Below are 21017 nucleotides of genomic sequence, written 5' to 3'. Positions count from 1 at the left end.
ATTTCTCAATCTGAAAATACTGATAAGATATTTCTCAATCCATATCCATTTGTGACTTGCTTCCATAACTTCCTTAAAAGCCAGTAGAACTAAGTTTTCAAATACTTTTCGGGTTACTTTTTCAAAGTGCCTGTAACATACTTGTTCTATTTTACCTGAAGCATTTGATTGGGGTGGGGTTAGGTGGGGGTGAGGGATCTACTTTCTTATTTCATGCCGGGAAAAAAGTTCATCCAATTTGGGGATCCCAATTTATCTTGTTTGCTCCACTTCTTCAATTCTGGCTTTCCCTTAACTCTAAATATATTCATTTAGGTACTCAGTTATTCATATTTAACCATTCATACTGCATTGTTAACATTGCTTTTAAGATTTACCCCGGTAAACATTTATCTACATACATCATAGAGGCTAAAAAGCTACCTACGTCTCTCTATCCTTTCCTTTACAACTCTGCTGCAGCACTGTTGCTAAGCACTGTCACATTTTATTTGCTTCTTTCAATTAGTATTTTAATACCTTGGCATTTTTATTTTCCTATTCAAATGTTCTGTAAATATTTTTGTAAGTCTGGTACATAGTTATGTTGCTTGTGATTTATTCCTCTTGTATAATTTCCTAGTTCTACAGACCCATGTACTACTTTCTTATTTCTCTCTGTGCTTTTTTAAAGGACCACTTTTTAGAATTTTGTTTGCAGTTTTCTCATTTAAAATGTATACAAAAGGGAATTCTGTTGAAAAAACAAGGCAGCCAAATACTGTTTTGAAGTAAAGTATATACTATCCAAGGATATATACAGCTTGCATACAGTATTAGGCAAAACAAACATGAATTTAAAGTGGAGTTTTATTTCTCCATTGCAGAGGACAATAGGGTGGAACATGAAACTGATGTTCCCATCCCAAACCTGGGGGGGTCCTCAGGGAAATAGATGTTGGGAGTTGCATGCTTGAGAAGCGTCGCTAAGCCACTCTGATGTGCACGCTGAAGCACTTCTTGGCTGGAAGGGGCTGAGTGGCAAGAAGCTGGTGGCTTCTCTCCTTTTTCCTTCTCCTGGGCTAAATGCAGGAAGGAGAGAACTCTGGCTGTGGGAAACGGGGGGTCAAAGGAGGCCTGAGGGTACCTTCTTTCCACCCCTCGCCCTTCAGGGGGACTGGGACACAGTCAAATCTTTCAAAACCTCAACACTGAAAAGAGAATCTCAGAAAAAGAAACGGAAGACCAAAGTGATCTTCAAAGCAACACTTTTATTCATTTATTTCATCTGCAGAACTTCTGCTCTTTATATTGGCTATTAAGAGGAGATTCTGTTGTACTGATTCTTGTATTTGCTTAACAGCAGCTACCCCCGTCATTGAGGGCAAAGCTTGTAAAGAGGCAAATCAAGCTAAAATCATATTTGGCCATCTGTGCCATCACCTTTTTTCATATCTTTTGCCCTAGGAAAAAAGTACTTTGATTTTAAAGATTTCTTTCCTTTGTAAGCAAGTAGCTGCTTTTCTCACAGAGCTGAGGTGAATGGCAAGGGAGGAGGTGGCACCTAGCTAGAGGCTGAAGCAAAAGATTTGGTGCTGCCCTGAGCCTCAGACAGGAATGCTTCAATTTCCTCTACCGTGCGAGGGACACAAGTCAGCAACTCCATTCCACTGGCTGTCACCGCAATGTCATCCTCAATCCGTACCTGGGAAAAGACAGACACACCCGATAAGCGTGCAGTGACAGAGTGACATGGATCCATTTTAATTTGACTTAGTTAGGCCCTGCCAATCACGGCTTACTGAGATCAAGATAATTCTGTTGCTGATGTTTCCTCCCCACCTCATAGTAGGATGACATACCTCACAAAGAAGCTGCAGGTGATTTTCTCTAGGATAAAAGAGAAAACCTGGGTTCTCAATACTCTTCACTTCAGGGGGAGCAGAGACAGTTCTTCACCACCAGTAATGATAGCAGTGATGAAAACTGCCATCTGCCCAATCCTGCAGACCTCCCCCAGGAATTCATACACATGCTCCTTTCATGTTCTGCCTCAGATGAGAGGAACATGTGGCACCATTGCTCCTCTGGTACAATTGCATGGAGTCACTCTTGAGAGAGATGGGCGGTGACTAAATTTGAAATATAATTAAATTCCTACCTAGCTTAATGTAAGTAGTGATACATTGTTCTTTTATTAATCACTGTCCCACTCTTAGGTTTTATTATGTGCTTGTTGATTACTATTTTGTTACCCCTTGGAATTAACCTGATTACAGAGGTCTAGAGGTATAATGAATAAATATAAACAGAAATTATGTGTTCAGCATTGAGAATATTATACTGCCTACATAAAATGTACCAGCTTAAGTTGGATCATCCACCTCAAATACAGATCCAGCATAAGTACAACTTTGGGGGCCACAACATAAATATGATTTTCCATCCCATTATGTTTATTAAGGTCTATCCACCCCTCTGCTTTTTAAAAAGGAGCCATTACATGGGATGCTTTGTAGCTGATACTGTTACTAAGATCTTTGAAACCTTTCCCATTCTCATTGGGTGTGAATGAAAAGGCCACAAGGTTCTGCGCTCAGTCCTAATCTCTACCTGTTAAATATGCAGACTCAGTCATTATCCCTTATCTTATCAGAAATGTGCTAGTAGGTCTGTAAGCTGCAATAAAAGCAATTTTAGCCAAGTGTCAAATCCAAAGGAACACAAACCCTAGTGATTCCCACTATGCAGTGCCTGTAATTGTTTCTGACCTCCTAGCAATTTGATCTAAAAATAATGCTAGTTTAACATTTGTCCTTCTGCTTGCAAAATAATCCATTTATTCAAACAAAGCAATTCACTGAGCCTTATTAAAGCGTTCAGTGAGCTGATTGTTAAATTATCTTCTTTATTTAAAATTAATTTAAGTGTTGTTATGGATCAGAATTAAATAAACTTGGCAGAACATGTTCAGCAGGAAGCTGACAGCTGTTCAGTCTAAATCTACAAGCTCTCACTCTTTACTACCCAGGAAACACAAGTGCTCTGCTTCCAATGACAAAAAGAGTCCTTTCTCATTTTTTCCCCTTCCTAGAAATCAAAATGAGCCAATAGAAGGATTTGTATTTCTAAGCTGCCCCCAATGATATACCTGAAATTGTCAAGACTTTGGATCAGCTCCTTGAAAATCTGTAGAGAGTCCTACGTAAGATGTAACCATCTCAGCCAAGTACTGTGAAGAGCTTGCACACCTTCTTGGGCAGTAGATGTACAAATGCAGACATTCTGAATTTAATGTAGCTTTTCCTCATGGGACTATACATCACAGAATTCCCAGCCAGCAAGGTCTTCAACAGACCTGCAGAATTTCGCATTTGGTGAAGACACCTGCACAATAAAGGCTGGTCTTTTCCAGCAAATTCAGATTGGTATCAAACTGCCCCTCTCAGACCCCCACTTGGTTATTGAAGAACATTCCGACTTTTTTGGAATGGCTTGAGAAAAACCCTTTAAATTAATGTTAATCATACTGAAGGCATTTTATTTGCAATTTATCATTCTAAATGCTATTTTGATGCCCATGTGTTTTCTACTGATTTACATCAGGTGATCACGAAGCATGTTACAATATGATAACAAAACGATACGTAACTGAAGTTTCTGATTACAAATTTGTCAGCATTCCTATTTTTCTCTTTAGGGAATAGCCACTAGATAAGTCTGGTTGCTATTGTTTCCTTGCATTCTGGAGATCTATTATCCAGCCATTGCTTGAAGATGGAATTTGGAATAGATCTGTCCCAGACACAATGAGAACTTCAGAAGGACCACCTGCAGAGGCTGTCCCAGGGCAGCTGTCCACTTTTGTGCAACCTTCAAGGAGTTCCTTGCTCCTTGCGATGAGGAGAGCAAAGAAATCCATGGCGAGTGCCACTATGCTTCTGGGCTGGCTGATGCAGCAAAATTTGCTGGGGCACCTAAGCAGCCCTGCAAGCAGAGAGTGGTGGGTGACACACACATTTCAGCCCTCAGGATCCTGGTTGGCTCAAATGCATTTGATAAAGAAACAGCACAAAGCAGAGATAACCTTTCCAACCTAGGGAGAGAATTCAGCAGCAGAAGGTAAAGTCCCACGTGGCTTGATAAGACTGTATACTCTGCACACACAGCTTTTGAGCCCTGGAGGTGAAGCCAAGATGGAATGACTCAGAACTGGTGGTGAGGGATCCCGTCCTTGTGCAAAGCCTCCAACAAAAGAGTCTGAATTCCACACTCACTTTGATACAGTGACACTCTAGTGGAGATGTTTGTTAAGACAAATATTCTGTGATCATTGCAGCAGATCAACTTGTCTTTTGCAAATCATTTCCTCCCCCAACATTCTGCTCCCAGACAGCCCTAAGACAGAACCAGAGGAGGCAGATGCACACCTGCTGAAGAGCCTTCGAGATCCAATTGTAGGGATATTCCGCAGACTTGTCAAAGTCTGCCAGGAGATGGCTGCAAGCTCTCCACCAGGAGAGGTTTCAAAGCAGTGAGAGAAAACCCAGCTGTGTCCTGCCCTCAGGTGGCCCTTTATGGCCTTCTCCACCTGGATTTGGATGTTTCCAGCTCACTAGCAACATCACTGCCCTGATGCCTTCCTTGCTTTGTTTTCCTCTTCCTTTTTCCTGCAATAGATGACTGAAGCACCTGGAGTTACACAAATGATCCAAGGATGCCGCTGTTGCTTTGGGAATATGGACCATAAACCCAGAGTTTCCAAAAGTGGATCTACCTAGTCCAGCTGCTGCAAATTACTTCTATATTGCACTGATGTTGTTTAAGTGACTGGCTGATGAAAACAAAATATTCCCTAATGGCAGAGCATTTAAAGTCACTTTCAAGAACTGCAAAGAGGCCAAGCTTTGAAGTCACAAATTCCAAATTTAAACTCAAATCAGGCACAAATCTGTTTTTAGGCCATTCCTTGTCTCTTTCCACCTCAACCTGCCTACTCTCCAAGACCTATGCATTTACATGGCATTCGGCATGGAATATGTTTTGAAAATAGTTTCTCCTCAATGCTAGGTGCAGCTTTTTCCAGTCCACCTTTGCACCCTGGCGAAGTTACTCACCCCACCAAAATCTCGGAAACGCGCAAGGACTTCATTGTTGATGAAACAGGCCTGAGCGGGATTAGCCAAGGCCTGATCCAAGACATGGTCAATGAAATAGATGCCAGGCTCCACAGTCAGCACCATGCCTTCGAGAAGGGTACGGGCAGTTCGCAAACTCCGGAGCCCTGGCAAATCAATGCGTTCCACTCCCTGGGAAAGGAAAGAGTTCATAAATTCAGTGAGAAGCTTGTGGTGTGTTTCAGTCCTCCAGGCCATAGATGTCCATGTTGATGCCATATGGAGAACAACACGGAAGCCTGCTGCAGAAAGAAACAGGCACAGAATACAACATACAACAAAGGCCGTGGCAACTTAAAAGACATTATAATGGATTATGCCAGGATGTTCCATATTGCCCTTTGTGACAGTGTTATAAGGTAAGCCTTCATGAAAAGCTATGTGCTCAAAAGTTCCTGGAAGGAATTAAAATTGGGCTGATCTCTGTGTGTCCCCACAAATATGCCAGAGATTATGATGCCTGAAAGTTGGAGATCTGGTTCCTTTGGGTTTCAGGGTCTAGCCTGGTCTATGAAAGTCCTTCTGCAGTTTTACAGTTTGCCTGCCATTCCCCCAAAAGGCCATTTGTTAGCAGACACAATCTAGGTGTGCACAGGGGTTGCTCAACTAACTCTTAGGAGTGTGCAAAATGCTTCAGTAATAAATCTGTATCTTCCATGGAGGTGACACCATAACCCAGGCCAAATTTCTTGTCTTCCCCGGGAACGTTTACCTGTTGTGAGCTGCCCAGATGAAATGGGTGACCATACAAATCGAAATAACAACAACAACAAATAATGTATTGCCTGCAACTGTCAAAACACACTGAGGTTTTCTTATTCCAAAAGGATGAGAGGAGGAGAAGGCTGATTTCCTGACCTACTTGGATGGCTTGATGTAATAAAGACAGCGACACTGATACAAAGGATTTTACTGCTGTGTAGAAACAGACACAGAGATTTTAGGTTTCTCCTTTGTTAGCTCCAGCTTTATAACATTAGTATTAATGAGGTTTTTACATTCTAGTTACTAGTTTTAGAATTACAGTTCTAGTGTTGCTATTATGTACTTTCAATTCTAAGGATTTGTTTGAGAGTTATAGTTTTACTATTAATAATACCTTGTCATATTATACTCTATTTACATTTAAGAACTCACATTCGTCTGGTGCTTTTTACTTCATATTTTATTTTTATTTGTTTGCCTGATTGTTCTTGTTTCATGCTGCTCATTGATGAAATAAAAACTGGATTGGGCTGCTGAATGGCAAATTAGGACTACATTTAAACATACACAGGATGTAACACCCTGAACCTGGGTTAAGAAAACACATTGGCTTATTTACATCACATGCAGTGCCCAGGCAAATAAAGCTGGTTCTGGCTTATGGCGAGGGACTTATTCACACAACTTGATGGGACAGAGGCTGACCTCCACAGACTGTGAACCATAAAGTATCTCTCTTCCTTTTAATCTATTGGAACAGGTTATTTGAACCCTCCATATATATTTATCCATCACTATGCTTGCACCCCACCTCACCCCAAATTAAATAAAAAAAGATATTTCAGTGAAATATTTATGGTGACGTCTGGCATGCAAATGCTGAAATCCTATAAAATTTCAGCTTTCTTGAGATCCAATCAGAAACCTCACAAATATTAGCAATCCAGAGAGATGTACTGTCGAAGGCTTTCACGGCCGGCATACGATGGCTGGTGTGGGTCTTCCGGGCTGTGTGGCCGTGGTCTTGAAGTTTTGTTTCCTAACGTTTCGCCAGCACGTTTCGTCACCCTGGGCACAGAGAGAACCGCTCCTGTCTGTGCTCCTGCCCTCTGAAGATGCCGGTCACAGGTGCTGGCGAAATGTTAGGAAACAAAACTTCAAGACCACGGCCACACAGCCCGGAAGACCCACACCAGCCAATCCAGAGAGATTTTAGGCATGTTTTGTTTTCTGCTTTTTCATTTGGGCTGTTATGTGAGAACATCAAGGCCTGGAAGAAAAAAAGACCTCCTGATATTTGTTGCGTACGTAGGTGTGTGTCTGTATATACACATATGAGAAATTTCATATTTATATGGAATTCCCCTTTAAAAATAAATAATTTAAAACGCTGTATGATTTTGACATGACACTTTGTCAGATGCTGGTAAGGTCAGCAAAGTAGTAAATGTTTTCCTACTACATTCTAAAATAAGCATCCCACTGACTCAACGTGGTAGTTGAGAAGTGGCGAGATGCTCATAGAAGAGACTAGCCATAAGAGAAATGGGCACGTGTTCTTGGCTCTTTCTGGATCTTTGGTTCTCCTCTGCAATTGCAACAGAAATGCCGTGCGGGTCGGCTGCACAATTTGGAGTATTCAGAACTGACCTCTGGGTAGCCGCCTACGTCATGAACGTCAATTCCAAGAAAGTGTCCCAGCCCGTGGGGCATAAATATTGCACCCAGATGGACCTTCACCATGTCATCAACATTGCCCTGAAGAATGCCAATTTTTGTAAGCTCTTCCAGATGGACTCGGTCTGCCAGACGGTGCATATCAGGCCAGGCCACCCCTTGGGGGGAAAAAAAAGTCCTATTATTTAGATGTTCTTAAAAATAGACATTTTCTTACCATGCATGACTGTTTTCTGAGTCCCCCCGAGAGAATTCTCCACCTCAGAATGGAGTGTCCGTCTGGAGATTGCAGGCAGGGCCCTCCCATCTTGAATGCCCTGTCCTGGGGAAGGAGTCATCCTACATCACAGATGCTTGCCTTTCAAACTCATAGTACTGAAAAGCATGGAGGTTGGCTTTGCAAACATGCTGTCCTGGGCTGGTTAAAAGCCCTAGCATATGCATTCATACAACATGCCAAGGTTGGTTAATTTTAATCTTGGTTAAGGTTTCTTGTGGCTTAGAATGCTGTATGAACCAGCCCATTCAATTAGTTTATGGTTCAGAATGTTCTATGAGTGCAGAAAATGAATCAGTTTGGGAATCAATTGCGTTGTGCAAGCCTAGTCTGAAAGAAATATGCAACCTTTGTACAACAGGAAAGAAGAAATAGGAGAAAATTCCAGCTCCCTCTTTATATACAGTACAGGCAGAAACTGTAAATAACAGAGTGCTGCTTCCAGGAAATAGTTGGGTCAAATGCCCTCTTGGTGACTCAGGAGGAAAAAGAATTAATAGGAAAAAATCATGTTTTCTTTGTCTCTTTGAGGGCACTCTTCATCTTAGAATATGACATAGTATGTCATATTCAGGTAGGGGCAGGGTGCCAACACTGGCAGACTATATTGCCACTACTTCCTGGAAGACACAGCCTGCCAAACCTGGCATGTATTTGTCTACCTTACAAAGTTTTGTGAATGTGCATTCTGATGTCCACATGGCAGCCTTACAAGGCTCTTGCGCTAGGGAGTTTCCTTACATCTCTAAACAAATGTTCTTCAGGGTAGGTTTCCCAAGTCTGCCTAAGCTGGGTTGGGCCAAAAGAAGCCTTGGCCATCTTTGTCTGCCTTCTTTTATGCTACCTTGAAGAGATCCATCTTCAAATCCCTAAATTCCAAGGACCTGTCTAAATAAAACCTGAGTTCCTGACAATGCAACCCTTGGTGAGGAGGATGAAACCAAAATGAAGGCAAAGTAGTATTGTGCTTTGTGGGGGGAAAAGGAGTTGGATTAAAGCTCCACCTGATCCTTGCTTGCAATAGATGACCTGGGTTCACCATTCAGATGCTCGCTTTGTTGATGTTCTGGCTGCTAGGAGGACAACTAAAGGGTAAGCACATGCCAGGCATCTACAGGATCATTGGAGGGCTGATGAGTATAATGAAGACTCTGTCTAGATTCCAGGTTTCAGACCTAGAAATGGCAGGCAGGTGAAACATCCACCACCCCTTTAAAAAAAATGCCTTGAAAGAAAGAGTAGACAGAAAAGCTTTGCTTTTACAGGGCAGTACACTGCTCACTGGCAAAATCTGACATTTAATAGGGTTAGTATTTAGCCCCCATGTAAACCCTCTTGAAAAAAAAGCTGCAAAACAAGAGATCATGATTTGCTCATATCTTTGCATCAATTTAGGACAATATTTCAGGTTGAGATTTTGTCAGTAGGAGCTTTCTTAGAGTAAAGCAAACTCTGAAGGACTTTGAATATTGTATTTCAGCTTCCCCTAACCTCTTAGCTTTTGGGAAGAATTCCAAAAATTCCAGTTGAGGAGGAATGCATGGGACCTGCAGCAGAACATTGCTACTTCTTGGAATCTTCCAATGTTAATGGACCCATCAGATAAAGAAATCCTTCTGGCCACCTGAATCCCAAAGCATTTCTCCCTTTGCTTTGGATGTAGAGCCTTAGAGAAGAACTATTAAATTTAAGTAATGACCCTAGTCAAAAGCAAGTCTACAATCAGACAACCAACCAAAGGTGGAAAATAGATGATATGATGGACCATTCTGTGGCAAGTTCCTGTGAGCCAGTCTATCACCATATTAGGGATTATGCTAGAAGGCCCACCTTTGTTGCTTTCTTCCATCCACAGTGGTAATTTTTTTGCCTCCAGGCTGAGGGAGCTGCAGCAGAGTCAGAATGGGAGGTAAGACACCTCCTCTTGCAGCAGAGATAATTCAAGGTGAGACCCTCCAAGAAACTCAAGGGATCATACTTCAGCCCCCTCCAATATCAAATTAATATCAATGGGAGAAGTGGGCCCACTATTTTGTCTGAATTTGCCTAGCAGAAAGATGACTTCCATTTTCAGCCAGCAACTCCCATTCATTATTTGACAGAATCCAAAGAATTAAGACACCCTAAAAAGACATCCCCAGGAGTGCCAATAAACCATTATTTCAGATATTTTGGTGACCTGAAGCACACTACTCTTTTCTCTTGGATACTCTGAAGTTTCACTTGCACACGGAGGGGCTTTGTCACATAGCAGAATGACTTCATTTATTCTTTTAGTAGGGGATGAATCATCTCCAACAGTCTGGTTACTGAGCCAAGATAATCGGGGCCAAGTTAGCTGTTCCTTGCTCAGATTTGGCAGAATCATGCAACAGTCAGCAGTTTCTCAGTCGCAGAGCTCCTCCACATTTAAACTTGCTTTACGCCCCATCACTGAAAGAGGCAGCTTCTGGGAGATGGGAGAAAGCCCCGCCCACTTTAAAACAAGGTAGTACTGAAAGCTGAGGCAGTGAAGCATACTCCCATTGGTGAGCACCAGTAAAAATCTAGCCCTGCCATATGTCTCTGGGAAAAAGGCCAGTAGCAAGAGAGGCAGGCCTGTAAGTATCTCACCCAACTACCAACAACTCAAGGTGGTTTGCAAATCAGCTAAAACCAGCTTGTGCCAATAGCTCAGATCCCAAGGCCTGCTTGAGTAGAGTGACTGGGAACAATGTGCTGAAGAGATGCCGTGCACACACTCTTCTCTTGTGGGGTCACTGCCCAGAGTCAGAGCCAGCCTTATGCACTCAGCTGCAACATGGCAGGTTCTGATGGGACTCTGGAAGCTTCTGTTTGAGCAAATGACCTTGGTGGTGCTCAGGGACCCTGGGCACCCTTGTGAAAAGAAAGAAAAAGCTTTGTGTGAAGAGAGTTCCACGTGCTACCGGGAGATGGAAATCCCTATGCAGGACCTTGTACCTGCCTTGGAGGCCAATGGTTGCTGGAGTTTCTGGACTGGAGCTAGAGGAGTAAACATTAGGGGAGTGCTAATGTTTTTATTTACATACTACATGTAGTGTGCTAAAGATAGGGCTGAGTGTACAAGCTACAAGTCTGCAAGAGCACAAGAAAAGATGCAGAACCATGGCTAGGAGTTCTCAGTGGGCCAAGAATTGTCGTCGTTATGGTCCATCAAGTCAACCCTGGCTCCTGGTGACTGCAGGAACAAGTCCCTATGGATTTTTTGGCAACTTTTTCAGAAGTGGCTTTGCTAGTTCTAGAAATGGCCCAAAGCCACCCAGCTGGCTTCATGCCCAAGGCAAGACTAGAAGTTATGGTCTCCTGGCTTCTAATTCAGCACCTTAACCACTAGGTCCTGGATGAAGAGATCCTCGGTCTGGGGTGGAGGTGGGGCTGGGGGTGTGTTCCCTGCATTGTTCATGATTCATTCTCCACCATTCACATCATCAGATTAAATAAATACACTTGGCCTGTTTCTTAATCAGCTCTGCAGCACAAAATCACTAAACTTTCTCTACTAATAGCCCATCCAAGATCTTATGTATTTGCTAAGAGTTATAAGACAACCTTTTGGATAACTCTAGGTGTTGAAGATCAGAATCACAAAGCATAATAAAACATGACAACATCAGCAGTAATAATAAAAACAATAAGGAAGTCTCATTAAATAATGCCATATACATAATGGCACCAATAAACATCTTATCTCTATGAGAGACCAAGGTGAACAGATAAACTTTTAGGGCAAGAGCAGGCAATCTGAAGCCCTGGGGTCACATGTGAGCCCCCAAGCCTTTTCTGTATTTTTTAGACACCCCCCTTCCAAACCACAATTGCTGAATTGGCAGTAAGGTTCTCACCACTTTGAGGTAGACATATGCAAAAGCTGTGATGCAAGCCATAAAGAGAATCACCCTGAGATTCTTCCCAAATCCAGAAAAAATTCTGGCCTCACTCATGCATGGGACACCACCCAGTCTGCTCTGCATTGCTGCCCCACCCTCAGCTGCTACGCAATTTCAATGCATGGGAATTGTAGTCCAGGCCACCAGGAGCTGCTGCCCTTGCATGACTGGCCTTAGCAACTGGAGTAAAGCTGCTACAGCAGGAGGAGACACCTAAGAAGGCCCCCCCAGGTTATTTTTAAGGACAGGTTATTTTTCTGGATGGAGGTAGGAAATAATAGTTCAATGAACAAATCCTTAGAGATAAATATCCTTTCTTAACAATCATGCAAGTGAACTGCACTTCCCCCTTCCCAGCCACCGCAGCTTTGCAACAGCTGGTTGGACAGGACACCGTGGGATCAATTAGCAGAAAAAATACACACGTGCACCCCTTGCAAATACCAAAGTCGATTATGATTTCACTTAGAGCTTGTGGACGTAGCTTGCACTTTAACTTTTTGGAGTTTCTTTTCAGCACCATTTTGGAGAGAGAGAATCCTAGCTTTGACTTCTTGTTGTAATTATACCATTGATGATTTACAAGTAGTCCGAAGAATAGATCTTAAGAGCTGCTTCTGGATTAACTGCTTCAAGTAACCTAGCTACTTAGGAAATCCTACCTCTAGGCCTGGCCTACAATCAGGAACAAGTGAGAATCTCAACACTACCAGTCTCTTCAGGCAACTGGTTTTCCTGCAATTAAGGCAAGCTCCTCCTGAATGAACATCCCAGATGAGACACAAGCACCAGGATGAAGCCCCAGGCAGCAGCTCAACATCGGTGAATGCAGAAAGGAGACTGTGAAACTTCTGCTGCAGAAATCAGGTTGCCAGAGTTTGAAAACCTAATTAAACAATCAGGTCTGGTGTATGTGAAAACGACGCATCTGTCGTGGAAATTGTATTGGAGGCTGCAAGAACTAGGAGACTCGGCGGAGCAATATTTTCAAGCTCCAAAGCCCTCCATACATCATTATTCTCATCACAGCAAAGCAGAAAATCCCAGTTAGGTATAATAAACACTAATAAATCATTCACTATGGACTCCAGAAGCGGTCAAAGAGACAGGACGTTTTTGTTTCTCCAGAGGAAGAGAGGAAAGGCGACAGGGAGAAGGAAAGTCATGAAAGCACCCAGAGATTCAGCACCAGCATTTCAAGATTCTCCGGCCTGCACTCATTAAAGGGAATGCCGGAGTATCAAGAAAAGCCAATCATCCCTGAGAAAGCCTACCACTCCAGATGAACTATCAATGCCTTCCAAATCTCTCTCTCTTTCCAAATCTTTCTGATGCTACTTTTAAAGGGATATGTTTTCAGTACCCTATACAGCCTCCTCCCTGATGTGCTGGACGACAAAAGCCATCACATACTATTTGGGCTGGGGATGATGACAGCTATAGTCCAGGAATTCCAGAAGTGCCAAGGAGCGGGACAAATGTTTTTATCAGAAAAGGACAGGAAATGCAACATCACTCTCCTTAGTTGCTCTACATATTTCAGTCCTCCAGGTGACTGATGAACTTTCTTGGGGATGCAGCTTCCTCCTATTTTTGTCCCCACATTTCTGCACCCCAGTCCTGAGCACCCAAACCATCAATCATGGCTGTGGGCCATCTCAAAGCCGTTCTTGGGGCCAAAGCACGTACATCTCTCCCTGTCCCACTATATCTGGCAGAAGAGGCATGCTCTGGGTCCTGTCCATGAGGGAGTGCCATCTGGCAGGACCCAAGAACTGAGCCTCTTTTGCTGTGGTGCCCACCTTCTGGAATTGCAGATCAAATGTGCCCTGACCCTGCAGGCCTTTGCCAAGGCCTTGAAGACCTGGTTTTTGTCGCCGAGCCTGTTCCTTGGTTGTGTCAGCTGTGATGATTATGAGTGCAACTGTGGGTTATCTGGGCTACTATTTATGTTATTTATAATTCTGTTATACTGTTTTTATTCTGTTTTTAATTGTTAGCCACCCAGAGGCATGTGGATAGCCATATAAATGTAATGAATTCATCCATCAGTCAGATCTCTGGGGGTCTGGATACATGAGGCAGAGGTGGCACCGAGGAGGAGGGAGGGAGGAAAGGAGGCCCACTGCTTGCTAACCGGTTCCCTTTGGTGGTAGAGATTTCTGCAGACACGACCTGGGTGCTTTCTGGTCAGTTTTTGCAGATATTAGGCTAGAAATTGCTTTTGGAACTGAAAGTAAAAAGTCAGGTTCTTTTCTGATTCCTAGACTCTATGGATTTCCTACTCCCAGGGCATAAAAAATGATACTATGTGGGATATGTGTTTATGTAGATAGGAAAAAGGAGAGTTTTGGATACCTGCTAGTTTATCTGTGTGAAAAGGGAACTGTTCAGAACAAAATGGGGATCAATATGCAGCTTGGGAGGCTCCAAGTCTGAGGAAGGGGAAGCCAGACCCTCACCTCTTGGGGCAACCTCTCAGCTGCTATGCCTAGGAGACTACCAGCAAGAGCTGAGAGAGCAAAGGAAAAGCACAGGAGGGCAGAAAGAGAGGGAGAAGGAGATGGTGACTTCTCCCCACAAGCCTGGTCCCTGTTGACAGCTGATCTGCAGCCTCCTACAGAAACGCAACCTTTGTCTGGAAAGTGGCTTCTTAGCCCAGCTCTAACCATGAGGCTCTACCCAAGGCAAAGCAAATGGTAAAAGAAGTCACGATGGAACTGACATTGTAAAAGTGGAGGTGAAACACCTTTTCTGCACCAGTCCTTCTCTCACAGCCACCTCTGTTTTTCTCCAGTCTTCCCATCACACAAAGACTCACCTGCCCATATTGCAGCAGTGGCTACTAGATGCCAACTTGCACCTGGAATGGCCACAGCCACACATTACTTATTGATAGGGTTATTTATAGATCCATCTCCTCCTCTCCCTGCCCCACCAAATCTTTGGGCAATTAACCTTGGCCCTCTTGACTCTTGTTCATAGCTAGCCAACTGTCAGCCAGGTTTGCACAGCCTAACTGGACTACCTTTGGACTTTGCACCTCCATTGCTTGAGATATCTGTACTCTGGAAAATCTGCTGATGGTGCGTCTGCTTCTTCATTCACTGCCAAGAGAGATACAACCTAGTGCAGGCCAGAGAACCAATGAGAGACCTCCTTGCTGGACCCAGACCCAGACTCAGTTGTGTTTCATGAGTTAGCTTTGGTGGTTCAGCCTCTACAGAGGCCGAAGCCCAGGCATGGCATATTGCTGACGGTCTTTCTCTTTCTCAGTGACTTCACATATGCAGAGTCTTGCAGGAACTGAAACAAGATCTGCTCCACTGCATTAACTAATAAAACAAATAAACAGGACCAGGTGTGACCAAAGTATGTGAGCAAATTAGCAAAGAAATCCCAGTATTAGAGGCTCTGTTGCAAACACACCCACTTCCCTCAAATGTTAAAGACGACGCCAGCATCACTCCAGGGTTCTTCCATTCAACAGTCCCCACTTTTCAAAATCTATATTTTCAATCACAAAGACCCAACAGTCATTTCACACTTCACTTTTTTCAATCTGGACTTTCAAAATTCCTAGCTTTTCAATTATCTTTTATTTCTTTTATGCGCTCTTATTTTTGGATATACACTGCTTTAGGAAAGAAAAAGGAAGTACGTACCACTGCAAATAAACAGTTTTTTTTTCTGGGGGAGCTACACTAGTATGAAAGGAACTTTCTTCGTATTCTTTTGTGAACAGGATCAGAAAGTCTTACGAATGAATCACAGGAGAGGCAGCTGTCTTGCATGAAAATGCATAAACTGATCGCACAGACTGATTACTTGGGGGCAACACATAAGTCATGAAAAACTTTCTTGTCCCCAAACTTAGAGTAAGCTGTTCAGTTCTTGACACGTGCAAGTTCCTGGCGGTGGCAGAACTTTTCTGCAGCAGTGGGGAGCAAAGCAGCCCTGCCCTGCATGGACTCTAAGGAAAGGAGGAGAAAGCCCTGTCGAGGGGGACCTGAGCTGTACCAAGGGGACAATCTTGTGTCTTTCTCCCACTATATATCAGCCAAAATATTGTCCAAATCCTTGATAAGTTGCCCTCCCACTGTGCTGAGGTTTCGATAGGAAGAAAAACAAAATTGCAAGCTTAATCATCTGCTGATCTGGTTCTCAAGAAATGCAGTTGCCAATAAAGATTTTCGGGGGGGGCACTGGTGGGGTGAAAAGCTGTAATTACTTCATCTCAGCACATTTGGAAAAGCTTCCTATTTTCATCATTGATGGAAGCAACTTGCATAAACCCGCACCCAGTGAGTCAACAAGCGTCTTGTTTGCCGTGTCAGGACGGTCAGGCCTTGAGGTGGGGGGCGAAAGAGAAGTGGGGTGGGAGGGAGGCAGGATGTGTTTCATTCCTTGGGAGATGTTTGGTAGGCAAAAAGCTGTACAATGGGGAGGTGGGATGACAGTGAATCTTACTGGGAGAACAGCATTAAAACAATAGAGCAGGTGTAAAGCAAGAGGCATTATCATTACAGTTAAGGCCTGGGGAGAGCAAATGGCCCTGGGGCTGCCTGTGTTTTGGGCTCCCTGCAGGGCTGGTCTTCACCATCTGAAGCTTCAGAGGGAGAAAGCCAAAAAGGGGCCATTTTTCTTTCAAAGGAAACAAAAGACTGGAGAAGGCCCAGATCTAAACTTGACCGTGAGATGGAAGGTAGACGTCACCCAAGTCAGTGTGTGTGTGTGTGTGTGTGTGTGTGTGTGAGAGAGAGAGAGAGAGAGAGAGAGAGAGAGAGAGAGAATAAAATAAGTGGCACAAAGGCATGACCCTCATTTGGTCACTTTTGATACAAGAATCAGATCCTGCAGATGCCTCTTGGTGCACTATTTTTCCACTAATTTAAACCTATGTTTTTAACTGCTTAAGTTCCATTTTTGTTCTTTAAAATTTTGCTGGCTGCCTTGAGTCCTTGTCAAAGTTGAAAGTGGAATAAATCAAACGCATTCATTCGTTAAAACAACAACTTGGGGGCCGTGTTTGCAGAAGGGGCTTTGAGAGGCCACAAATGACTTGGGTTGTAACTGGTGCCATCTGAGGTGGGATGTCAGAGAGTCCCAACAGGCTAAGATGACCTCCAGTAACCCTCAGGAGGTACAGGGCTACTTCAGCAGATGTAGCAACCAGATGCCTCAGCTGTCATCCAGCAACTGCTACCTGTCACATTGTAAAGAAAAGAAAAGGAAGCAGAAATACTCCTTGAGGCTCCATTGAGCCTCCATTGAGCTTCCTCAAGTTGTTCCAGAACAACTTCAAAAATTGGTCCCTACTTTCATTTTTTTGCCTTTCCTCCCTTTTTTTTTTCATTTTTTCTTATGCATTGTAGGATGTGAGACTGAGGAGAGAGACTTGCTGCTGTGGGCCAAACTAAGATATTCCAGATAAAAGAGTACAGGTAGTCCTTGCTTAACAACCGTTCATTCAGCAACCATTGAAAATTACAGAGGGATTGAACGAATGGTAATTATGCCTGGTCCCTTAAATTACAGCTGTTGCAGCATCCCTGTGGTAATGTGATCAAAATTCAAGCGCTTGGCAGCCCGCCCGCACTTACGACTCAGGGGCACTTCAACGCCCCCCCACCTATCTCCCCCCTCCTCTCTGCCCTTTCGGCCGCTTTGCATTCTGCCACCTCTGCTGGCCCTGCCATCCTGTGCTCCACTGCCCCAGCTGACCTTTGCCATCTTCTTGCTCCCTCTGCTGATGAAGCACGCCCAGCCTGGCCCTTCGCGAGGCAACTGCTGGCTACACACAGCCTTCTTCCTGAGGTCACATGTGGCAATTTCCTTGCACACCCTCCCACCCTCAGCAGCAGCCACCCCAGCCCAGCACCCCAACAGGGAATGATTTCCTTTAAAGCACGGCAAAAGTGGCTCAATTTAATTCCTTCAGCCATAAGTATTTAAACTAGAACCTTGTTCCAATTTCAGGAAAGCAAAGTTATTGTCTACTAGAGATTTTCAGCAGTGGAGGAAAGAGATGAATAACAGAGGCAAAAAGCCACCGAAGAGATATGAGAAAGGGTGCATCTGAGGCAGGGATGACCACAGGATGTGGTCAAAAAAGTCAAGATGGCAACCATGGCGGGGCAATTGAAGCTCTTCCATCTTGATTGTTTTCATCACACCCTGTGGATACCCCCAATCTGAGAGAATGGTCAAGAGCAGGCAGAGAGAAAGAAAGGCGGGCTAGCCTCGGTCTGGGCACACTAGGAAGTATGGCTGGCTCTGGAACATCCGTGCCCATAACTCCTAAGAGGCATGAACATAAGTCCTCCTCTCTCCCCAAATTTATGTTGGCAGAGATGGACTTTTTTTACCTGGCTTGATGCTGCCCAGCACTGCCCGGGATGATTTGTACACAGCCTCGTAGACAGCCTTCTGGTCAGGAGTGAATTTTCCACTTGCTGGAAAGGTGCAGGTGATGTCTGAACCGTAGCAATAATACTCTCCTCCCATGTCAAAGAGGCTGCAGAGAAGAAAGGAAAAAAAACACACTGTTTGGGTCTGGATCTGACTGCAGCATTATCCCAAAGCTGCCTGCACAGCATGGCGGATTGGAGATGTCATCAAAAAAGGCTCCACTGTAAAGATGAAGCCAGAAGAGAGGACAAGGATCTACTAGTCCCATCTTCTGCAATCTGCCGGTGTCCACACTTTGAGGCAGGCCAGCTCAAGGAGTAGATGTTGTAGGATTCCAGGGATCCCAGAAATACCTCTTTATTGCTACAGGATACAATAACAGACTTTTGAAAGCCTGTCAGAGTGTGTCTCTGCCTGTTATATCAAACAGAAATGGAGGCCTAGCTGTTCTGAGCCTCCCGCTCATGCTTTCCAGGACTAAGCCGTTGCCTCTCCCCATTGAATGGTCCCTTCAGCCCTTCCCCAAGGCCACCTCTGCCTTCTTCTGCAGCTGGAAGGCCAATTCAGCCATCCTTGAGAGGTGGCCATCCAGTGTCTTCCCCAAAACATCCAGAGATGGAGAACCTCTAACGGTCTATAGGAAGGCTGTTCATTGGCTGTGTTTTCATAACTTAACCTGGTTACTGAATTAACCCATTTTTCTGGATATGGACTATAAAGTATCCAAGCAGGCTGGTTCACACGATATACTAAGCTACAAAAAGCAACCGAATGCATTTTGTGAATGCAGCTGCTATGTCTTTAATGTCGTTAAGAATGTTGTGGGAACTCAGCTATTCCAATGCAGTCCATTCCTCATCTCCATACTTTTAATGTCATGATTAGGAAACAAAACGTTGCTGAGGAATAGAACTGCAGTGGGATCTTCCAAAAGCAAGCTCTACCTACAGCCCGATTAAGAAAAGGAAAAACCGGCTCTCCGGTCTGGCCACCCTGAAGCCACTTCACTGTGCCACCTGAACTTGGGTGCCTGCAGGCCAGGTTTAACATGTGTTTGTTTGCTCAGGAAAACATTCTTTTCTCTCAGCTGCGCTCTTAACTGACAGAACGCCTTGCCCAGTCTGGGTCACAAAATGCCTGTGATTTGACTCTCTTGACAGAAACCCAAACTCCCCGCTTCTTTTGCAAAGCTAAGCCCCACAAGAGAGCTGAAGGTCCACCGTCACCACTGCCCCTGCCCCCTTAAGAGGCTCCCTTGCACCTCCATCCCCCATGGGGAATTCTTGCCAGTGCCAAAGGAGGAGGAGAACAAATGACTCCCACAATCTGGATGGGACTAGACAGGAAGGGCTGTCAATCCCAGCTTGCTGTGAAATTCACTGGGTGTCTTTGGGCCAGTCAGTGTCTCAGGTGACCCCATTTCATAGGATGGTTGGCTAAGGAAGGGGCAGGGAGCACTCTGGGCCCCTTGGAGGAGCAATGCAGAGGCAAAATCAACCAAAGAAGCAAAAACACCCTCTTTTCCCAGTAGGTCTGTTTCAATATAAAACCAACCCCAGCACAGGAGAGAGGAGCAGTTGCTGATCTGGCCCAATCTGTAGTAATGCTTGGACCGAAAGCGGCACACAGCCTCTCTGCCCAAGGTCCGGGGATCCTGGCCAACTGTTTTGGAAGGCAGGGGCCCACCAGCCCCTGCGGGCTTCCTTGTTACCGTACGCTGGGCATTAGAAGGATCCGAGAGAGGTTTATGTGGTGATTCAACTGGGGACACCCCCAAGTATCCATGGTACTCCAAGAACTGTACTCCAAAAGGGGGAAGAGGGCTGAGAGTTGAAATGGGTGCCCCATTTGCTCCGTCCAGTGCCCTCCAACCCTCACATGCCAAAAAAGGCCAGCACCTTTGGCCCTCTCTTTCTCTGGGCTACCCCTGCTCCCCAACACAACCCATATAACCACCAGAAGGACCCTTTTGCAGACAGGCTGGCACCAGCAAAGATCTTCCTGAATTCTGGACCCTTGGTCAGGCAGAAGTTGCAAACACCAGAGTTGTGTGCTACACTAAGCCGTACCTTGCTTAAGCCACAATTAGCTAGGATCAGAGCCATAATCATGGTTTATAATCCATAATAACTGGGATACACTGTATACTAACCAAGTTCCAAAGAGACTGGCTTTGGAGCTTACTGTATTGTGTGAACCCAATCTACAGTATGTCTGATGGTTCTATTCAGCTCAGCTTGAACCACTGTCTACTGACTCAGAAAATCAGCTGTACCACTGAGGTGACTGTTTCCAATGGTATTCAGGTGGGATGCCCAACTTGTTATTTTCAATGCCACACTGTTGCCACTACTACAAATTCCAGCTAGAATGGCAACTTGCCTGTGGCCATTTCAAGACCAGAGGGTGCCAAACTGGAAAGGACTGGTGGACACCTTTGGCTTTCATGCCAATATTTCAGCAGCCAAGAGTGACCCACATGCATTTGACCTCCACTGTTTAGTTATTTCCCACTTGTATTCATGTTCTATGCAAATGCATGTGTGGTGTGGAACTCCAGCTTATGAAACTCCTGCAACTCTTGATCTGTCAGTCTTTGAGGTGTCACGAGGGTCTGCTGGTTTTGCTGCAAGCAAGCAACGTGGTCATCCTGCGAGAATTCTTTGTGTAGCAGATGGACAGTTACTTAAAAAATGAAACCTATGTTGAAATACTGCATGATCAGAAAATGCTAGGAAGCCAATTGGGGGTATTGTATCAATGACATTAAATCATTCCAGGCACTTGCAGTAGCCGGCCTGGGAGTGGCAACCAGTTTGGCCAATCTTTCCCCTGGACATCTGTGCTGGAGTCCTAGCACCCGGCTAGAACATTTTGCTCCCG

The 21017-nt window shown here is 44.5% G+C and overlaps 1 protein-coding gene across 2 annotated transcripts in view; it reads right to left on the bottom strand.

The window, feature by feature from the left end:
- Nucleotides 1-1230: 1230 nt before the first annotated feature.
- The window catches only part of PEPD (peptidase D), a 164916-nt gene continuing 145129 nt past the window's right edge, over nt 1231-21017 (bottom strand). For both annotated transcript variants that reach the window (XM_088135846.1, XM_088135847.1), the window contains 4 exons: nt 18092-18240; nt 7512-7696; nt 5097-5288; nt 1231-1684 (listed from right to left, as the gene is read on the bottom strand). In XM_088135846.1, coding sequence (XP_087991972.1) covers nt 1544-1684; nt 5097-5288; nt 7512-7696; nt 18092-18240 — 667 coding nt within the window. In that variant the 3' untranslated portion in view covers nt 1231-1543. The remainder of the gene's footprint in view (nt 1685-5096; nt 5289-7511; nt 7697-18091; nt 18241-21017) is intronic.

This window comes from Python bivittatus, unplaced genomic scaffold, assembly GCF_059951505.1.
Source record: "Python bivittatus isolate LINGU-HERP-01145 unplaced genomic scaffold, Pbiv_v1 ctg000190_np1212, whole genome shotgun sequence".
Classification (NCBI taxonomy): Eukaryota; Metazoa; Chordata; class Lepidosauria; order Squamata; family Pythonidae; genus Python; species Python bivittatus.
Note: the sequence above shows the minus strand (reverse complement) of the source record. Positions and strands in the feature narration are given on the sequence as shown.